This window comes from Schistocerca cancellata, chromosome 6 (assembly GCF_023864275.1).
Source record: "Schistocerca cancellata isolate TAMUIC-IGC-003103 chromosome 6, iqSchCanc2.1, whole genome shotgun sequence".
Classification (NCBI taxonomy): domain Eukaryota; kingdom Metazoa; phylum Arthropoda; class Insecta; order Orthoptera; family Acrididae; genus Schistocerca; species Schistocerca cancellata.
Genome location: NC_064631.1, coordinates 188,756,593 through 188,777,039, shown reverse-complemented (window position 1 = coordinate 188,777,039; position 20,447 = coordinate 188,756,593). Strand labels below are relative to the sequence as shown.

Genomic DNA, 20,447 nt, shown 5'->3' with positions numbered 1-20,447 from the left:
TGCTGTGTTACTCAGTACCAGACTGGAAACTGTTATGTCAATCCGGCAAACAAGGGGACAATAGATGAAGCGAGCGAGATTACCGGCCCGCTAACCGCACCTGGTTAACACTACCCAGAGGCGGCGAGATGTGACGCGGGAGCAGCGCATGCGCCGTGGACGCTGTTCGCGCAGAACGCCCTGACAGTTGACTGCAGTCGTCATGGCGCCGCCCGCGGGAACAGGTAGGTACATCTGCCACTAAACTACACTCTCCGCGGGTACGAAAAACCGCTTTGAAGCCTCTATGTCCTACAAAAATACGTAAGAAATCTTCTGGAATTCACGAGTAACAAACATCCGTTTAGAATCCCTATCCGTGCGAAAACGCGTTCTTCATTGTAATTACGGCCTGAGTTACGTCAATTGCTTTTTAAAATGATGCAGTTTTTATCCTGGGTAACAGTTTCAATCTTGTCACATCATATCTCGAAAACTGTTCACATCACTGAACTACGTTTTTTTCTGTTTATTACCGAAATATCTCACTCTGCAATGAATCGTCCTAGTGTTCACTATCACATTGCGTTTGCCATTTATAAACTTCGGAAAGCGTCCTTTCTTTTGCAATTTTGCCAACATCTAACTCGCAAAGCGTTCACTGAAATTGTTGTATTGATCGCAACAATTCCTAAAAGGTTGACATGTTTCAGCTGCTAGGCAGTCATAATTAGAACCAGTGTTGTTTGTTTCAGAATAACGTTTCACAGTAATAATTGCAACATACAAAAACTCAATTTGTATGTTGTGACCATTACTCTGTAATAGCAGAATAACTGTAGTGATGACTACTCAGTAATAAAAACCGGTCAATCTTCTTACTAATTGTTGCGGTTAATACAATTTCAGTAAAAAACTGTAAATATTATATGGCCTGTTCCACAGACAATATCTAGTTTCCTTTAAGTCGTAACAAATAACGACATTAAATGCCTCTGTCTCCTACAAAAAATCCCATAGCAAATTTCAAATTCACCGGTGGTATCTCCACAGTGTCTCTATGCAGGTAAAAAATGTATTCTTAGTTTTAATTAGGGCCACAGAATTGCTTTACTTTTATTTTTTTAAGGACTACATTTGGCGTCCAGAATGGTTTGTCACTTGAGAACTGGAAGGGACTATGCTCTGCTGAGCGGAAGTGGCAACACAGCGGAAACCGGTGACCCGTGTAGTCCGGTCAAGGAAGGAAAATTAGGGGAAAAATTCGAGTAGTCACAAACATTTGTACGGCGGTAGGCGGGAGCGCCATTAACAACGCACTAAAAGTGCTGACCGCTGGGATGTGTGCGAGGAGTGCGGGGCGTTTAAAGGTCACCTTTTTATGTTTTTCTTAACGATCTCGAAAACAGCGGCTTGTAGGCAATATATTTCCCATTAAAAATTAAACTACATCAAATTTCCTTCAAAAATGTCTTATTCATTTTTTCTCTGGGACTAATAGTTTCACTGATGCGAAAAGGTGAAAAATGAAGATTATTAAAACTAGTGCTTCAATGGTATAAAATTCATGAATACTGTTTAGTAACGTGGCTTAAGAGGGAATATAAAATGTTTGTACCACATCTACAGGGTGACAATTATTGAACTATATATGAAATAAAATCGTCACAACTTCTGAACGGTTTGCGTTAGACTTTTAAACTGCAAAGTCGGCCGCGGGACATGGTGGGAATTACTATGTGCACGCATGGTTTGGTTTAGAGACGGAGCACACTTTCCTTTGGATGGGTTCGTCAATAAGCAAAATTGGTGCATTTGGCGGACTGAGAATCCGCGTTTCGCGATCGAGAAGTCTCTTCACCCTCAACGGGTGCCCATGTGGTGTGCAATGTCTGATCACGGAATAATCTGTACAATATGCCTTGATGGCGCGGTGACTACCGAACGCTACGTGAAGCTTCCGGAAGATGATTTATTATCCAAAGTGACCATGGTTTCGACAAGATGTGGTTCATGCAAGACGAAGCTCGACCCCATCGAAGCGGGAGAGAGTTTGATGTATTGGAGGAGCACTTTGGAGACCCCACTCTGGCTCTGGGGTACCCAGAGGCCACTGGCTTGGGCCTCGATTGGCCGCCATATTCTCCGGATCTGAACACATGTGACTTCTTTTTGTGGGGCTATATTAAAGAGAAGGTGTACAGCAATAACCCGAAAACAATTGCTGAGCTGAAAAGATCCATCCAGGAGTTCATCGACAGCATTGATGTTCCAACACTTCAGCGCGTAATGCAGAATTTCGCTATTCGTCTGGGCCACATCATCGCCAATGATGGCAGGCATATCGAACATCTCATAACCTAAATCTGAATACCTGTAATGACGCTTACATGTTGAATAAAGTGTGTGAACGCCGTAGTTTGTAACTAATTTACTTTTTTTCGTATAGTTGAATAATTGTCACTGTCTAAGTGCAGTAGAACAGTGTTAAGGGATAGATTGTGTTGTGTTGGTGTAAAAGGCTGAAGGGGGGAGGGGTGGACGGTGGATGCATGAAGGAAGATAGGTCGCTTCATTGTGATCATGCACTTCTCTCATTCATAGGTCTGCAAAATGAAGAGCGAGCAGGCTATCCCCCGCCTTTCCAACCTTTTACGCGCCCCGAGCACAGTTTATCCCCTAATATGGTTCTGTTGCATTTAGGTATGGTACACACATCTAATGTTTGTTCTTAACCCACTTCAGTTAACAATGAACATAAATTGTGTGGTGTCACCGCCAGACACCACACTTGCTAGGTGGTAGCTTTAAATCGGCCGCGGTCCATTAGCACATGTCGGGCCCGCGTGTCGCCACTGTCAGTAATTGCAGACCGAGCGCCACCACACGGCAGGTCTAGAGAGACGTACTAGGACTCGTCCCAGTTGTACGGACGACTTTGCTAGCGACTACACTGACGAAGCCTTTCTCTCATTAGCCGAGAGATAGTTAGAATAGCCTTCAGCTAAGTCCATGGCTACGATCTAGCAAGGCGCCATTAACCATTTCTAGAGAGAGTCTCACTTGTATCATCAAGAATGCTGTATACAAATGATGGATTAAAGTTAAGTATTCCAGCAGCTACGTACTTTTCTTTATAGCATTCATTACGTATCCTGTTTCAGACTTAAGCAAGCCTGCGTGAATTAAACGCGTGCCTTTCGGTTACCCGTCACTGTGGACTGGCTGTCTTGTCAGTCCACTACAAATTGTTTGCCATTAAAACACTGTTTGTAATAATCTGTGATTTTTCCAACACCTGCAACGCGCAACTATTAATCCTGGAGAAGAAATGAATAAGACCTTTTCTGTAGGAAATTTAATGTACAAGGGGAGTTCACAATTAATGCAACAGGTTTTTTTCTGATAGTATGTCGGTTTTATTCAGAATTCCAATATACCATATTATTTCCCCTCTTTTGGATACAAAATCATATTTTTCCATATAATATCCGTTCAGTGCGACCGTCTTACACCACCTTGTTGGCAGGACCTCTATGCCCGCATTGTACCACTGTAAGGGTCAACGCCGGAGCACATGTGAACACGTTGTAGGTGTCGCCACCGGCTCCAACCTTGTGTGAACGCTCTGGAAAGCTAATCATTTGCATATCGCAGCATCTTCAAAAAAATGGTTCAAATGGTTCTGAGCACTATGGGACTTAACAGCTGTGGTCATCAGTCCCCTAGAACTTAGAACTACTTAAACCTAAGTAACCTAAGGACATCACACACATCCATGCCCGAGGCAGGATTCGAACCTGCGACCGTAGCAGTCGCACGGTTCCGGACTGCGCGCCTAGAACCGCGAGACCACCGCGGCCGGCGCAGCATCTTCTTCGTGTCGGTTAAATTTCGCGTCTGTAGCACGTCATCTTCGTGGTGTGGCAATTTTAATGGCCAGTGGTGTAGATTGGGGCTGGAGGGTGGACAAGGAAGAACTGTACGACGAACAATGGACTTTTGTGACCTCCTCTTGAGTGCGCAGGGTTGTGTGAGGCCTTGCGTTGCCGTGGAGAAGGAGGAGTTCGTTTGCATTTTTGTGGCGTCGAATATTCTGAAGTCGTTTCTTCAGTTTCCTGAGGGTAGAACAGTACACTTTAGCAGTGATCGTTGCACCATGCGGAAGGACATCAAATAGAATTTCAGAGTCCTCGAAGAACGTCGCCCGTACTTTACCGGCTGTGGGTCCGATTGTCAACTTTTTCTTCGTAGTAGATGTGGTGCGGCGCCAGTTCATGCGCTACCGTCTTGTTTCCAGTCCGAAGTGATCGACCGATGTTTCACCACCTGTGACCATGTTCGACAAAAAATTGTCATGATCGGTCTTGTAGCGCCCATGTAATTCCACACAAGTGGTCCTTCGTTGCCCTTCAGGGTCTTTTGTTAGGTGGCGAGCAACACAGCGGGCACACTCCTTTGAGTACCCCAATTTGTGGACTAGTGTGTCAGCACTTCCATCGGAGACGTCCAGTCTTGCAGTAAGGTGTTTGATTGCCTCGAATGAGAGTGTCCTCACGTTCCAGCATTGCAGGAGTCACAGCTGTGTGCGGCCGGCCGGCACGCGGCAGATGGGGCAGGTTTTCGCGACCTCGATTCGGTGATGACGGACGCCTCGCCCAACGACTCTCCGTGCTTTTGTACACTGCCATGCCTCCGTAGACATTCAGCGAGCGCTTATGAATATCTGCGATGCTGTGGTTTTCCGCCAAAGAAACTGAACAACTACCTGCTTGGAATGCACGTCCGTTACAGACGCCATTTTGAAGGCTGCGTATAGCCCCGCCACCTGTAGGGACTTCACGAAACCATAGGTGGTGAAGCGGGAATATTGCATGATGTTCCACAACAAATTCCTCATTTTTTCAGCCCAAATTGGCTGAGAAAAAAATGTGTTGCGTTGCTTATTGAACACCCGTCGTAATTTCATTTTGTAAAAGGAAAAATTTTCCTTAGAAGCCGCGGTTTTCGAGTTATTCAAGTAAAACGTAAAAAAGTAACCTTTGAACGCCACACAGCCCCCAACCGCACGCTCACATCCTACTGCTCAGGATTTGTAGTATGTTATCTATTACAATCCCGCCCACCACTGCAGAAATATTTGCTACTAGACGATTTTTTTCTCCCAGTCGACATATTTTGGCCTTGGATGACTGAGCTACAGTACAGTCAACACTGACAGGATCGGTTTAAAGCGCAAAGGACACAAGCGGCCGCTTGAGTCGCCAGAGGCGTGCAAATGCGAAATTTTTATACAGCGTGTATCATAATTAGTGGCGAAAACTGACACAGGACAACACATGATAATAGACGCAGACACTTGCCAATCAACACGGCTCTGCAAACGAGCCGCCACCGACTTCAGTCGGAAGCATTGTTCTAGTTAGTATAAACAAACTCCAAATATAAACTTTTCTGTTAACTTCCTTTTTTAAGTGGACTAACATTTAACCAATGTCCTACTATAGCAAGAAATACTGTACTGCTTTACAAGCTTACGTATTAACGGTACAATTAACTGTACCTTTGTACCTATTAAAGGAGTTCTGTGCGGAGTTACCGCATTTGGATACACTCCTCTCTGTAGTGAGTACGAAATTCACTGACGGAAAAAAATCGTGACACATAAAAAAAATCAAGGTAGAGTAATGAAATTTCGAGAATACGTGCTTTTCTAGGTAACATATTTAGATGATTATGATGATGATGATGATGATGTTTGGATTGTGGGGCACTCAACTGCATGGTTATCGGCGCCCGTACAAATTCCCAACATTTTCTCAGTCCAATCTTGCCACGTGCATGAATGATGATGTAGTGCTGAGGACAATACAAACACCCGGTCATTCGAGGCAGGTGAAAATGCACGACCCCGCCGGGAATCGAACCCGGTACCCCGTGCTCGGGAAGCAAGAATGCGACCGCGATTTAGATGATTAATATTGCAAGATGTCAGGTTAATGGAAACGCGACATACGCCACTGCAGATGTTAAATGCTTGTACTTTAATAACCTGCGTAAGCACCAGAACGTTGATTGTGAGCATGTAAACGTGCATGCATTGCGTTGTGCAGGTGTCGGAAGCCAGTTTGTCGCATTGATTTCCATGACTGTTACACTTGGCCTGTTAGCACAGGACGGTTGATGCTGGTTGTGGATGGCACTGGAGTTGTCGTCCAACGATATCACTTATGTGCGCGATTGAAGACAGATCTGGCGATCGAGCAGGCCAAGGCGACATGTCGACACTCTGTAGAGCATTCTGGGTTACAACAGCAGTATGTTGGCTAGCTTTATCGTGTTGGAAAACATCCCAGGAATCCTGTTCATGAATGGCAGCAAAACAGGTCGATTCACCAGATTGACCTACAAATTAGGCTAGCGTTATCGTGTCGGAAAACATCCCCGTAATCCATGAATGGCAGCAGAACAGGTCGATTCACCAGGTTAACGTACAAATTGGGCTAGCGTAATCATGTTGCAAAACATCCCAGGAATCCTGTTCATGAATGGCAGCAAAACAGGTCGATTCACCAGATTGACCTACAAATTAGGCTAGCGTTATCGTGTTGGAAAACATCCCCGTAATCCATGAATGGCAGCAGAACAGGTCGATTCACCAGATTGACGTACAAATTGGGCTAGCGTAATCATGTTGCAAAACATCCCCGGAATCCTGTTCATGAATGGCAGCAGAACAGGTCGATTCACCAGATTGACGTACAAATTGGGGTAGCGTAATCATGTTGCAAAACATCCCCGGAATCCTGTTCATGAATGGCAGCAGAACAGGGCGATTCACCAGATTGACGTACAAATTCAGCTAGCGTTATCGTGTTGGAAAACATCCCTGGAATCCTGTTCATGAATGGCAGCAGAACAGGTCGATTCACCAGAGTGACGTACAAATTGGGCTAGCGTAATCGTGTTGGAAAATATCCTCTGAATCCTGTTCATGAATGGCAGCAGAGCAGGTCGATTCACCAGATTGACGTACGAATTGAGCTAGCGTTATCGTGTTGGAAAATATCCCCAGAATCCTGTTCATGAATGGCAGCAGAACAGGTCGATCCACCAGACGTACAAATTTGCAGTCAGGGTGCGTGGGATGACCACGAGAGTGCTCCTGCTGTCATATGCAATTGCATCTGAGGCTGAAACTCCAGGTGCAGGTCCTGTGTGTCTAGCACACAGACAGGTTGGTTGCAGGTCTTCAACTGGCCTGTTCCTAACCAACTCGCGGTAGTCACTGGCACCGAGGCAGAACCAGCTTTCATCAGAAAACACATCGGACCTCCTCCCTGCTCTCCAAAGAGTTAACGCTTGACACCACCGAAGTAGCCATTGGCGCTGGTTTGGGGTCAGTGGAATGCACGCCACAGGGCGTCTGCTTCGGAGCAACCTTTGAAGTAACCAATTTTTAAGAGTTCGTTGTGTCACTGTGGTGTCAACTGCTGCTCAAATAGCTGCTGCAGTTGCTGTAGGACGCGCCAGAGCAGCTTGTGCCTCTTCGCCGGCCGGAGCCGGGTCTTCTTGCGACCGCCATTACTAGCAATCATGTACAGTAGCTACATGCCTGTCAAGTCCTTTTGCGTTATCGCATAAGGAATATTCAGCTTCTGGTAGCCGTATCACGACCTCATTCATACCTCGGTGAGCTGTTGATTATGGCGTCTTTGTCTCCTTAAAGGGATTCTTGACTGACGTCAACTCACCACGTCCGTTGTCGATCGAAACGCTCACGACCGTTACAGTGTGTATTTAAAGCAAACCTGAGTTGCATCCTCGTAGTGACGCTGGTAAAATGTAAATGTTGCGTGACTAGGGCCTGCCGTCGGGCAGACCGTTGGCCGGGTGCAAGTCTTTCGATTTGACGCCACTTTGGCGACTTGCGCGTCGATGGGGATGAAATGATGATCATTATGCCAAATTTGAATAGAAGTCATCTTGCAGATGCAGACACGCGCCAACTAACTTTCGTTTATGTCGCACAACTCCTTCTTCGTTTTGTGATTTTTTTCCGTCAGTGTATGTCAGACATCTTCTTACAGTCCATTTTTGAGACGACCCAAGACAGAGAAATTCAGACAACTGAAGCCAGGTGACACTGGAGACTACGGCACAGGCGCTGCCGGACACTGACTGCCACAGAGCTTGTTGGCGCCTTACGTGTCCGTACGTCGGCAGCAAGGTGTGCCGCTGCCCCATCATTCACCTATCACAGTTTTGGTAGACCACGGGCAAATTTCGAGGCAGTATTTCGTACTGAAATCAGTGTAGGATTGTAAGCACACATCTGTAGTTATCTCGGCTACAGCTCGTTTGTGGAGCCGTATTTACTGGAAGGTTTTCTATGCTCCCACCATGAGCCATGGACCTTCGCACGGTGAGGTGGTTTGAATGCCTCGAAGATGCAGATAGCCATACCGTAGCTACTACCACAACGGAGGGGCATATGCGCAGAGGACACACGAACACGTGGTTCCTGAAGGGGGGCAGTAGCCTTTTCAGTAGCTGCAGGGGCGACAGACTGGAACTGACTGCCTTGTAACGTTTGCCAACATAGACCTTGCTGTGCTGGTACTGCGAACGGCTGAAAGCAATGGGGAAACAACGGCCGTTCCTTTTTCCGAAGGCATGCAACTCTACTGTGTGGTTAAATGGTGTTGGATCGTCTTGGGTAAAATATTCTGGAGGTAAAGTAGTTCCCCTTTCGGATCTCCTTGAGGGGATTACTCAGGAGCAGCAAAACTGGCATTCTACGGATCGGAGCGTGGAATGTGAGATCCCTTAATCAGGTGGTGTGTTTAGAGAATCCAGTAAGGGAAATGGATAGGCTGAAGTTAGACACAGTGAGTGGGAATTAGTGAAGAGCGGAGACAGGAACAACAGTACGTCTGGCCAGCTCAGTTCAGAGTTATCAACATAAAATGAAATAGAGGAAAATGCAAGAGCAGCCTTGATAATGAATAAGGAAATAGGAATTCGGGTATGCTACTATGAATATCATAGTGAATACACTATAATAGCCAAGACAGACACGAAGCCAGTACCCACCACAGTAATATAAATTTGTTGGACAACTAGCTCCGCAGATAATGAAGAGATTGATAGAATGTATGATGAGATGAAAGAAATTGTGTGAATGCATGGTTTCCCGGCGATAAGAGTTAATAAAATTTTGTCGGGCTTCCATCCGCGTCAGGTGGTTAAAATCCCACGAGCTTTCGACCGAGCTCTCCTCAGTCATTGTCAACAGATAAGAATGACTGCTATGTCTCTGTGGCAGCGTCGTTTTTATAGCCGCGCTGCTGGCTGTGACGCCACTAGTGCTGTCTTCCTCGCCATATATGGTAATGTTTTCGTCCCGCGCGTCCATGGCGTCCCGTTTCAACCTCGCTATGGCCGGGTCCCAGGCTGCGCTGAGCCTCAAACCGCCGTCTTTGTTGATGGTGTTTTCAGAGGTTTTTATTTCAATAGCTTCTTTTATGACGCTATCCCAAAATCCCTTCGCCTTCATAACGACAGATCTTTCGTCGAATATAATTCGGTGTCCATTTTCTAAAGCGTGTTCTGCCACGGCTGATTTTTCTGGACAGCATAGGTGTAAGCACGTCTCGTGTTCCGTCCGGCGTTGCTCCACAGTGTGTACTGTCTGTCCGACATAGTAACAGCCACACTGACATGGGCCTCATGAGCTGTCGAATTTTTGCTGGGGGCTGAACACCTATGAAATGTTATCTCTCTTCAGGAGCCGGATAATCTTTCCCGACACAGTACCACTTGCTTTCTTCTTCGGTGGTGTTATCTTCTCTGTTGGTGTGTTTCTTGCGACTCACACCAGATATCGCCTGTGACACCTGTACGTGGCTGTACCCGTTTTCCTGGAAGACTTTTCGGAGGTGGCTCAGTTCTAGTGGCAGACTTTCATTGTCTGAGACGACTTTAGCACGATGGAAAAGGGTATTTTGAACGCCAGAACACCAACAACAAGGACGGTGGTTTGCAGCTCAGCACAGCCTGGGACCCGGCCATCGCGATGTTAAAAACGGGCGCGACGGACGCGGGGTGAAAACATGATCATACAGTCCTGGAAATTGAAATAAGAACACCGTGAATACATTGTCCCAGGAAGGGGAAACTTTATTGACACATTCCTGGGGTCAGATACATGACATGATCACACTGACAGAACCACAGGCACATAGACACAGGCAACAGAGCATGCACAATGTCGGCACTAGTACAGTGTATATCCACCTTTCGCAGCAATGCAGGCTGCTATTCTCCCATGGAGACGATCGTAGAGATGCTGGATGTAGTCCTGTGGAACGGCTTGCCATGCCATTTCCACCTGGCGCCTCAGTTGGACCAGCGTTCGTGCTGGACGTGCAGACCGCGTGAGACGACGCTTCATCCAGTCCCAAACATGCTCAATGGGGGACAGATCCGGAGATCTTGCTGGCCAGGGTAGTTGACTTACACCTTCTAGAGCACGTTGGGTGGCACGGGATACATACGGACGTGCATTGTCCTGTTGGAACAGCAAGTTCCCTTGCCGGTCTAGAAATGGTAGAACGATGGGTTCGATGACGGTTTGGATGTACCGTGCACTATTCAGTGTCCCCTCGACGATCACCAGTGGTGTACGGCCAGTGTAGGAGATCGCTCCCCACACCATGATGCCGGGTGTTGGCCCTGTGTGCCTCGGTCGTATGCAGTCCTGATTGTGGCGCTCACCTGCACGACGCCAAACACGCATACGACCATCATTGGCACCAAGGCAGAAGCGACTCTCATCGCTGAAGACGACACGTCTCCATTCGTCCCTCCATTCACGCCTGTCGCGACACCACTGGAGGCGGGCTGCACGATGTTGGGGCGTGAGCGGAAGACGGCCTAACGGTGTGCGGGACCGTAGCCCAGCTTCATGGAGACGGTTGCGAATGGTCCTCGCCGATACCCCAGGAGCAACAGTGTCCCTAATTTGCTGGGAAGTGGCGGTGCGGTCCCCTACGGCACTGCGTAGGATCCTACGGTCTTGGCGTGCATCCGTGCGTCGCTGCGGTCCGGTCCCAGGTCGACGGGCACGTGCACCTTCCGCCGACCACTGGCGACAACATCGATGTACTGTGGAGACCTCACGCCCCACGTGTTGAGCAATTCGGCGGTACGTCCACCCGGCCTCCCGCATGCCCACTATACGCCCTCGCTCAAAGTCCGTCAACTGCACATACGGTTCACGTCCACGCTGTCGCGGCATGCTACCAGTGTTAAAGACTGCGATGGAGCTCCGTATGCCACGGCAAACTGGCTGACACTGACGGCGGCGGTGCACAAATGCTGCGCAGCTAGCGCCATTCGACGGCCAACACCGCGGTTCCTGGTGTGTCCGCTGTGCCGTGCGTGTGATCATTGCTTGTACAGCCCTCTCGCAGTGTCCGGAGCAAGTATGGTGGGTCTGACACACCGGTGTCAATGTGTTCTTTTTTCCATTTCCAGGAGTGTAGTAACAGCCACACTGACATGGGTCTCATGAGCTGTCGAATTTTTGCTGGGGGCTGAACACCGATGAAATGTTATCTCTCTTCAGGAGCCGGATAATCTTTCCCACTTGCTTTCTTCTTCGGTGGTGTTATCTTCTCTGTTGGTGTGTTTCTTGCGAGTCACACCAGATATCGCCTGTGACACCTGTAGGTGGCTGTACCCGTTTTCCTGGAAGACTTTTCGGAGGTGGCTTAGTTCTAGTGGCAGACTTTCATTGTCTGAGATGACTTTAGCACGATGGAAAAGGGTATTTTGAACGCCAGAACACCAACAACGAGGACGGTGGTTTGCAGCTCAGCACAGCCTGGGACCCGGCCATCGCGATGTTAAAACGGGCGCGACGGACGCGGGGTGAAAACATGACCATATATGGCAAGGAAGAGAGCACTAGTGACGTCACAGCCAGCATTGCGGCCACGGCGACACAGCAGTCTGTGTTACCGCTTGACAATGACTGAGGACAGCTCGGTCGAAAGCTCGTGGGAGTTTATGCATCTGACGCGGCTGTGTGTGTGTGTGTGTGTGTGTGTGTGTGTGTTGGGGTTTACGGGTGCTCAACATCGAGGTCATCAGCGGCCTGACACACATTAAAAGAAACGAATGTGGACAAATTTAGTAAAATGGAAGCATACAAGCAAAGAAAGCGGGAAAAGATGAAAAATGCTGCAAGAGAAAATAAAACGTAAGGAATACGAGAAAGGAGCGTGAAGGACACCACAGGAAATTATCACTGGCTGGCCACTTACGTAAAATAAGGGCGAGCCAGTCACACTGAGAACACATTAAGACCCATCTCCCTAAAATCTTGGTACAAACATTGGACAAGTCACAGAAATTTAAAACTTTACCCAGTTCGTTTGAGTATTTCCTAAAAGAGATGGCAGATCCACCGGCAAGTCAGCCGCGGCCCGCTGATCAGAAAATAAGAGGGAAATTTAAATGTGGTGGAGGACTTGAATTCAATAGTAGGAAAAGGACGAGAAGGAATAAATAAGAGAATATGGACTGCGGGGAGGAATGAAAGAGCGCCCGACATCCCAGTATTTTGCTCAGAGCATAACAATTTAGTCATCACTAACACTTGGTTTAAGAATCATGTAAGAATGGTGTGTTCGTGGAAGAGAGCTGTAGACACCAGAAGTACTCATATTAATTATATAATGATAAGGCACATTTTAAACTGTGATAAATTTCCACGGCCAGATGTGGATTCTGGGTACAATTTATCGATTACGAACTGCAGTTTGACACTGAAGAAACTAAAAAAAGATACAAAGTTAACGAGATGGGACCTGGATAGGTAGGAAAAACCAGAGATTATCGACAATTTCAGAACGAGCATTAGGTACCGTTTGACTGAAGCAAGGGTTGAGTTGGGTTGTTTTGGGGGAAGAAATCAAACTACGAGGTCATCGGTCTCATCGGATTAGGGAAGGACGGGGAAGGAATTCGGCCGTACCCTTTCAAAGGAACCATCCCGGCATACGCCTGGAGCGATTTAAGGAAATCACGGAAAACCTAAATCAGGATGGCCGGACGCGGGATTGAACCATCATCCTCCCGAATGCGAGTCCAGTGTGCTAACCACTGCGCCACCTCGCTCGGTCTGAAACAAGTGAAAGGAGGAATACAATAGAAGACGAATGGATAGCTTAGAGCGACGAAATGGTGAAAGCAGCGAAGGTTGGTTAAAGGACAAGGCCAAGTAGAAAGGGTTGGCTGAAGCAGTAATATTGAATTTAGCGGACGAAATGAGAAAATATAAAAAATGCAACAAATGAAGCAGGTCAAAGCTAATACTGGTATCTGAATAGTGAGACCGGCAGAAAGAGCAAAATGACTAAGCAAGAACGATTAGAGGACAAATGCAAAGCAGCAGAAGCATTCATAGCAGTACGAATGTCAACAACTAAGATGACGAGCCGTTACTAAGGAAAGAAGGGAATGTTCGACGGTGGATGAATATATAGGGTGTTCCCGTAAGAGCGTGCAAAAATCTAACAGGACATAGAGGATGCTATACTGAACAATTTGAGGTAGGGAACCTGGGGGCGGAGAAGCCAGCTTAAGGAGATAACAGGAATAAAACCACATAGCTGTGTACTTTTTATTTACATTAGTCACTGTTAACCGAAAATACCACCACTGGCACAATGAACGTACCATTTGCACTGTATCTTACAAAATATGCTGAAACTGACGGCCACCAGCCTCAGTGCAAGCATTACATCGGTGAACAAGATTCTGACGCACCCTGGCGAATATCCATGTTGTATTTCGAATCACATCACAGGTAACTACAACTCTGCCAACTAATTCTATCTCCGTATCCAGTGGGGTCCCACACACATGTGACCTTAGATAACTCAATAGGAAATAATCAACGGGATTCAGGTCAGGCCAAGGAATGAGACCTCCCATTCCAAACTAGTAAAGTAAACAAAACCAGCATCATGACTTCCCAGTAATCAGGCTAGCCCTCATTGTTTCGTTGCGAGAAATAATGTACATGTACATGTAAATAAACAACACAATACGTGTAAAATTGTGAGCGTATCAGTTGTAAATAAGCTGGAAAACAGTAATGCCAGACAAACAGGTAGACAAATTTACTTGCATCTCTCCTTAAGCTGGCTTCTCCGACCCCAGTTTACCTATCTCAAATTGTTCAGTGGGGCATTCCCTATGTCCTGTTGCATTTTTGCAAGCTCTTACGGAAACACGCTGTATAGAAGGGCTCTACGAGGGAAATGACCTTGAACACAATATTATAGAAAGATAAGAAGATGCAGATAAAGATGGGGTGGTAGATATCATGCTCTGAGAGGAATTTGACTGACAGTATTAAAAGATTTAATGGAAACAAGGCACTTGGAGTACACAACATTTTCTCAAATTTGTTGAATAGTTGGGAGAGCCAGCCTTGGAAAAACTATTCCACCTGGTGTACAACGTATATGAGACTGGTGAAGTACCCTCAGTCTTCAAGAAGAATTTAATAATTCGAATTTAAAAAATGGCAGCTGCTAACAGCCGTGAATATTAGCGAAATGTCAGTTTAGTAAGTCATGGTTGCAAAATACTGACACGAATTATTCCCAGAAGAATGGAAAATCGTAGAAGTCGAAGGACATGAAAGGGAGCATGAAGTAGAGAAGGGAATAAGACAGGGATGTAGCCTACCCCGGATAATGATGATGTTTGGTTTGAGGGACGCTCAACTGCGCCGTCATCAGCGCCTGCACAAAGTTCCAATTTTTACACAGTCCAAGTCTTACGCTGTCACGAATGATGATGATCATGAAATGATGAAACAACACAAACACCCAGTCCCGTGGCAGAGATACTCCCCACCCCAGCCGGGAATCGAACCCGGAACCCCGTGATCCAGAGGCAACCACGCTAGTCACTAGACCACGAGCTGCGGACCTACCCCGGATATTATTAAGTCTGTACATCGGACGAGCAGCAAAGGAAACGATAGAAAACTTTGGAGACTTAAAACGTTCAGGGAGAAGAAATAAAAACTTTAATGTTTCCCGATGTAATTCTGTCAGAGACGGCAAAGGATGTGGAACAGCAGTTGAACGGAGTTGATGTGCTTTGAAAAGAGGTCGTAAGATGTCCGTCAACGAAAGTGACACATGCATAATGGAATATGGTGGAATTATTTCACGCGATTCTGAAGGAATTAGATTAGGAAAAGAGACACTAAAAGTAGTAGATGAGTTTTTCTATTTGGGCTGGAAAATAAGTGATGACGGCCCTAGAGAAGACATAAAATGCAAACTGGCAATAGCGGGAAAACATTTCTGAGAAAGAGGCATTTGTTGGTATCTAATATCTAATGTAAGTGTCGGGAAGCCTTTTTGGTGGGTATTTGTCTGGAGTGCAGCCTTATATGAAAATGAAACGTGGACGATAAATTCAGACAAGAAGAGAATAGAAGCTTTTCAAGTGGGGCACTATAAAAGAAAGCTGATGATTAGAAGAGTATTTCGTGTCACTAATGAGGAACTACAGTATCGAATGGGGGATAAAATAAATTTATCGTAGAAATTGGCTAAAAGAAGGGGTGAGTTGTTTGGAAACACTCTGAAGCATGAAGGCACTGTCAGTTCCATAGGGAGAATTCAGTCGTGACTGCAATAAGGATGAATTCATTAGTTGTTCATTTGCGACGCGTTTCGACTGTACTGAAAGAACTCTTCAGACAATCTAGGCAAACTACAAAACTCAGTACATATATAATGGCCATATTCAAAAATTCTAAAACAACAAAACCATGCAAAAATATTTAACCTCGCAACATAAAAGTTACAGGTCCTAAATTTCGTTTGGGGTTGGGGAGGTAACTAAAGAATGTACTAGCTCCCATAGTACAAAACATAAAATATAACACTTACTGAACTATGGATAACTAATCACCCCATAAAATTAGACCCAGGAAAAAATGGACCAAGTGCATGTACAACGCTAAAATATGGAACCATGTCGATGGCTGCAATTTGTACCAAAGAAGAGAACGACATTACGTCGGTTACAATAGTATTTTCAATAGCCATAAAAGAGAAACAGGCAAAAGCCTACCTAGTGAAGGTTCACAGTAATGTGGTAACACACCACAAGTCAAAAATGGTGACAAAAGAAAAACTGTCATATGGTAACATCAAATGCGACTTTTTAAAAAATACAGGTTCTGTCAACAGCATAAAAAATCATCTGAAGAAGGAAAACAACTCTGAAAACAAATAAACCATAACTTTATGTAACAGTAGGAAGCAAACTGTCTGCATGCCGAGGGGGCTAAGACACTGACATTATTTGACTTGCCATATGGAGACGACACCCCTTAAGCGCAAAATAGGGCCTGTTTACGTCTATGCAATTACGTATACGCAAAACCTTACGTGGTAGTACTGGTATGACTAGACGAAAACTAAGGCCTACGGTGTCGTAGTGCCGGGAAGCTCGCAAGGTGGCAACGCTACGGCTTTTCTGACTGTGAAAAACCATGTGTAAATAATCGGGAAGAACGCCCAATGTCTGAACTATTATAAACTTATAGACTCATTCGAAATGCGCATGATGGTATACATGCAGTTGGCCCATTTTTCCCTCTGTGTAATTTTATGTGTCTGACACATGAGATGATAATTTATTCATAGCTAGGTAAGTGTTAACTTTTATATTTCATATTATGGGAGCGAGTACATTCGTTAGTTACCGTCTCTCCCCCCCCCTCCCCCCCAAACGCAATTTAGGACCTGTAACTATCATGTTGAAGGGCTAAAGAAGTTTTACGTGGTTTTGTTGTTTCACAATTTTTGTATATGGCCGTTATATTTGTACCGGGTTTTGTAATTTTCCCTATTGTCTGAAGATGCCATTCAATGCAGGCGAAACGCATCGCAATGGAGAACTAATAAATTCATCTTTATTGCAAACACGACTGAATTTTCTCTATAATGTTACCACGGTTGCTGTACCAGTGCTACTGAGTTTTCGGAATGGAGTGGAATGACTTTGTGAGTTCGGTATTGGAGGGAAATGTTGGGGGTAAGACTTTGTAGGAGAAGACCGAGAGATGAATACGTTAACTAGGTTAAAGTGGCTGTAGGATGCAGTAGTTATTCAGATATGAAAATGTTTGCACAGGATAGAGTAACGTGCAGACCTACATGAAATCTGTCTTCGGATAGAAGATCACAACAACATGGTCTGCTTCTATGCGTCTGTTTTCGCTATTATTTTTGATACATCTTTTAAATCTAGTAACAAAATTTGTATTATAAGGGTCATGAATAAATAAATAATAAATTTCATGTGGTTTACAGCTCGATACAATTATTTTCGTCTGACGGCATTTCAGTTTGATTTGGTTCTTTCACCAGTAATCGAACAGAGTTCCACCGTGTGAAAACCTTGAACGCTACCATTTAGCTACGGAGGGTGGTGATTGCTACACATGTGACTCGAGTGAAAGTCGAACCAAAAGCAGCTGATATCTAAGTGTGTGAGAAACAGACTGAAGCGCCGAATGGTATGTCTGTCGTTTGAATAGAAAAGTGATCTCCAACTGGCCCTGCCCGTAGATGTACTGCTGGTGGGCTCAGCAATCTAAATCTACATTTACATCTGCATCACTACTCTGCAACTCAGACTGAAGTGTCTGATAGAGGGTACACAGAACCATCTTCAAATGTTCAAATGTGTGTGAAATCGTATGGGACTTAACTGCTAAGGTCATCAGTCCCTAAGCTTACACACTACTTAACCTAAATTATCCTAAGGACAAACACACACACACCCATGCCCGAAGAAGGATTCGAACCTCGGCCGGGATCAGCCGCACAGTCCATGACTGCAGCGCCACAGACCGCTCGGCTAATCCCGCGCGGCCAGAACATTTTCTCGACCATTCCACTGTCGACCAGCACATGAGTAAAACGAACACCTAAATCCTTCGTTGTGAGTTCTGATTTCTCTTACTGTATTACGATGCTCATTTGTGACTATATACCAGGGGTATCAAAAAAAAAAATAAAAAAAAGCCCTGGAATAACATTGTCGTGGGCGGAGTTTGTGCAGTACGCATTTCTGCCGCTAGGCTTGTATAGCGCAGAAAATGCCAGTTCAGCGCCGCCTGTGTTGTCGACTTGTGTTGCTCTGTTCATCTGCAGTGATTGTTTTTGCTAGCACTGTTTTGTCCTTGTTTCGTTTTTTTATGACGGAAAGTTTAAGTGGACAACATTGAGCTTTGAAATTTTGTTTTCTACTCGGTAAAATGCTGCTGAAACTGTTTTAATATTGGGAACAGCTTACTAAGATGACGCTATGGGAAAAACTCAAGTGTACGAGCGGTTTGTTCGATTTAAAAATGGCGACATGTCCGCTGATGATAAACCTCGTTCTGGACTTCCATCAACTGCCGGAATCGACGAAAATATAGAAAAAATTCAAGAGCTTGTGCTCTCAGACCGTCGACAGGCAATTGATTAACTGTCAGAGATTAGTGGGTTACCTTGGAACTTGGTTCAGCGTATTTTAACGGAAGATCTGGGAATGAAACGGATTGCTGCCAAGTTTATTCCTCGGGTTCTGACTGACAATCAAATGGAACATCGAGTTGAAATATGTCGTGCTTTGAAACAACAGCTTGAAACTGATGCAGATTTTCTGTCATAGGTCATTACTGGTGATGAGTCATGGTGCTATGGTTACGACCCAGAAACAAAGCGAAAGACAAGGCGATGGAAGACGTCATCGTCACGCCGTCCAAAAAAATGCCATAAAATCAAAACAGACCAATACAGATTTGCTTTTTTGATGCCAAGGGTGTAGTTCATCCAGAGTTTGTTCCCCTGGTCAGAGCGTCGACCAGACCTTTCAAATGTTGAAATGTGTGTGAATTACTAAGGGACCAGACTGCTGAGGTCATCGGTCCCTAGACTTACTACGTAAACTATCTTAAACGAACTTATGCTAAGAACAACACACACTCCCTTATCCGAGGGAGGACTCGAACCTCCGGCAGGAGGGGCCTTGCAATCCGCGACATGGCGGCTCTATCCACGCGGCTCAGACCTTTGATTTGGAAATTTTAAGAAGATTGCACAACAGTGTTCGTCAAAGGGGACCCGATTTATGGCAGACAGGAGACTAGTTCTTCTACCACGACAACTCACGTGCACACGCAGCCATCTCTGGTAGACAATGTTTGCGTAAAAATAGCATATTTCCGCTGCGCCACGGACCTTACTCGCCTGACCTGGTTCCATGCGACTTTTTCTTGTTTCCACGGATGAAATGAACTGTGTGACGAGGGCCTCCCGTCGGGTAGACCGTTCGCCTGGTGCAAGTCTTTCGATTTGACGCCACTTCGGCGACTTGCGCGTCGAGTTTTCACGGATGGGGCATGATTTGACAACACTGAAAAAGTAAAGAAAAATAACAAGGGAGGAGCGGTCAGCAATTTCTAAAGACGACTACGAGAAATGTTTCGAACAGTGGAAGCGCCAGTGGAACAATGGAGAGTATTTCGAAGGGGATAAAGTTGCTTTGTAAAAAGTTTGAAACAATATAGCTTTTAAAAAATAACTTCTCCCCCTCATAGGTGAAAGTCAACAAAATATTTTTGCGTTTGGAGGAAGAAGAGATCCCTCCGAAACTAAAAACGCTTTTATTTTAATGATTGCTACCTCAACTCACTCATCACACCTGTGTGAAATGCCACATAATTTAAACAGGACAATGAGTCTGCAAACACAGCGAGCATATGTCACGTTGATCCCAGCTCCGATTGGGAAACCGTCTACGAATCACAGTACACAATGTGGCGATCCGATGGCAAGGTGTCGGTATGACGAATACCCGGCGAACGTCATGGCAGGGAAATGGAGAGACCTAAGGGTTATCCACATCAGCGTTGTACTATGTTAACAAACCTGCAAATTACATAACAGAGAGAACTTTGAATTGCAGTATTTAGGCTAGAGAGAAACAACCTGTTAGCAAGATCACAGCAGAGCAAGGGACATCAAATCGAGCGCAATTGCACCCTGGACTCGCATTCGGGAGGACGACGGTTCAATCCCGTCTCCAGCCATCCTGATTTAGGTTTTCCGTGATTTCCCTAAATCGTTTCAGGCAAATGCCGGGATGGTTCCTTTGAAAGGGCACGGCCGATTTCCTACCCAATCCTTCCCTAACCCGAGCTTGCGCTCCGTCTCTAATGACCTCGTTGTCGACGGGACGTTAAACACTAACTACCACCACCACCACTCGAGCGCAATTTTCCAATCATCCACGGGTTTGAAGTACAGCCTTGTTGGAGAGCCCATCAGTGAAGAGCGCGTGGAAGTGTGTGTAAGTAAACAAAC

General features: G+C 45.6%; 1 protein-coding gene across 1 annotated transcript in view; it reads left to right on the top strand.

Annotated features, from left to right (window-relative positions):
- The first annotated feature begins 202 nt into the window (after positions 1-202).
- Positions 203-20,447, top strand: part of LOC126088239 (sodium/hydrogen exchanger 9B2-like) — a 154,777-nt gene continuing 134,532 nt past the window's right edge. Inside the window, exon 1 of the mRNA XM_049906369.1 lies at positions 203-224. Coding sequence (XP_049762326.1) covers positions 203-224 — 22 coding nt within the window. The remainder of the gene's footprint in view (positions 225-20,447) is intronic.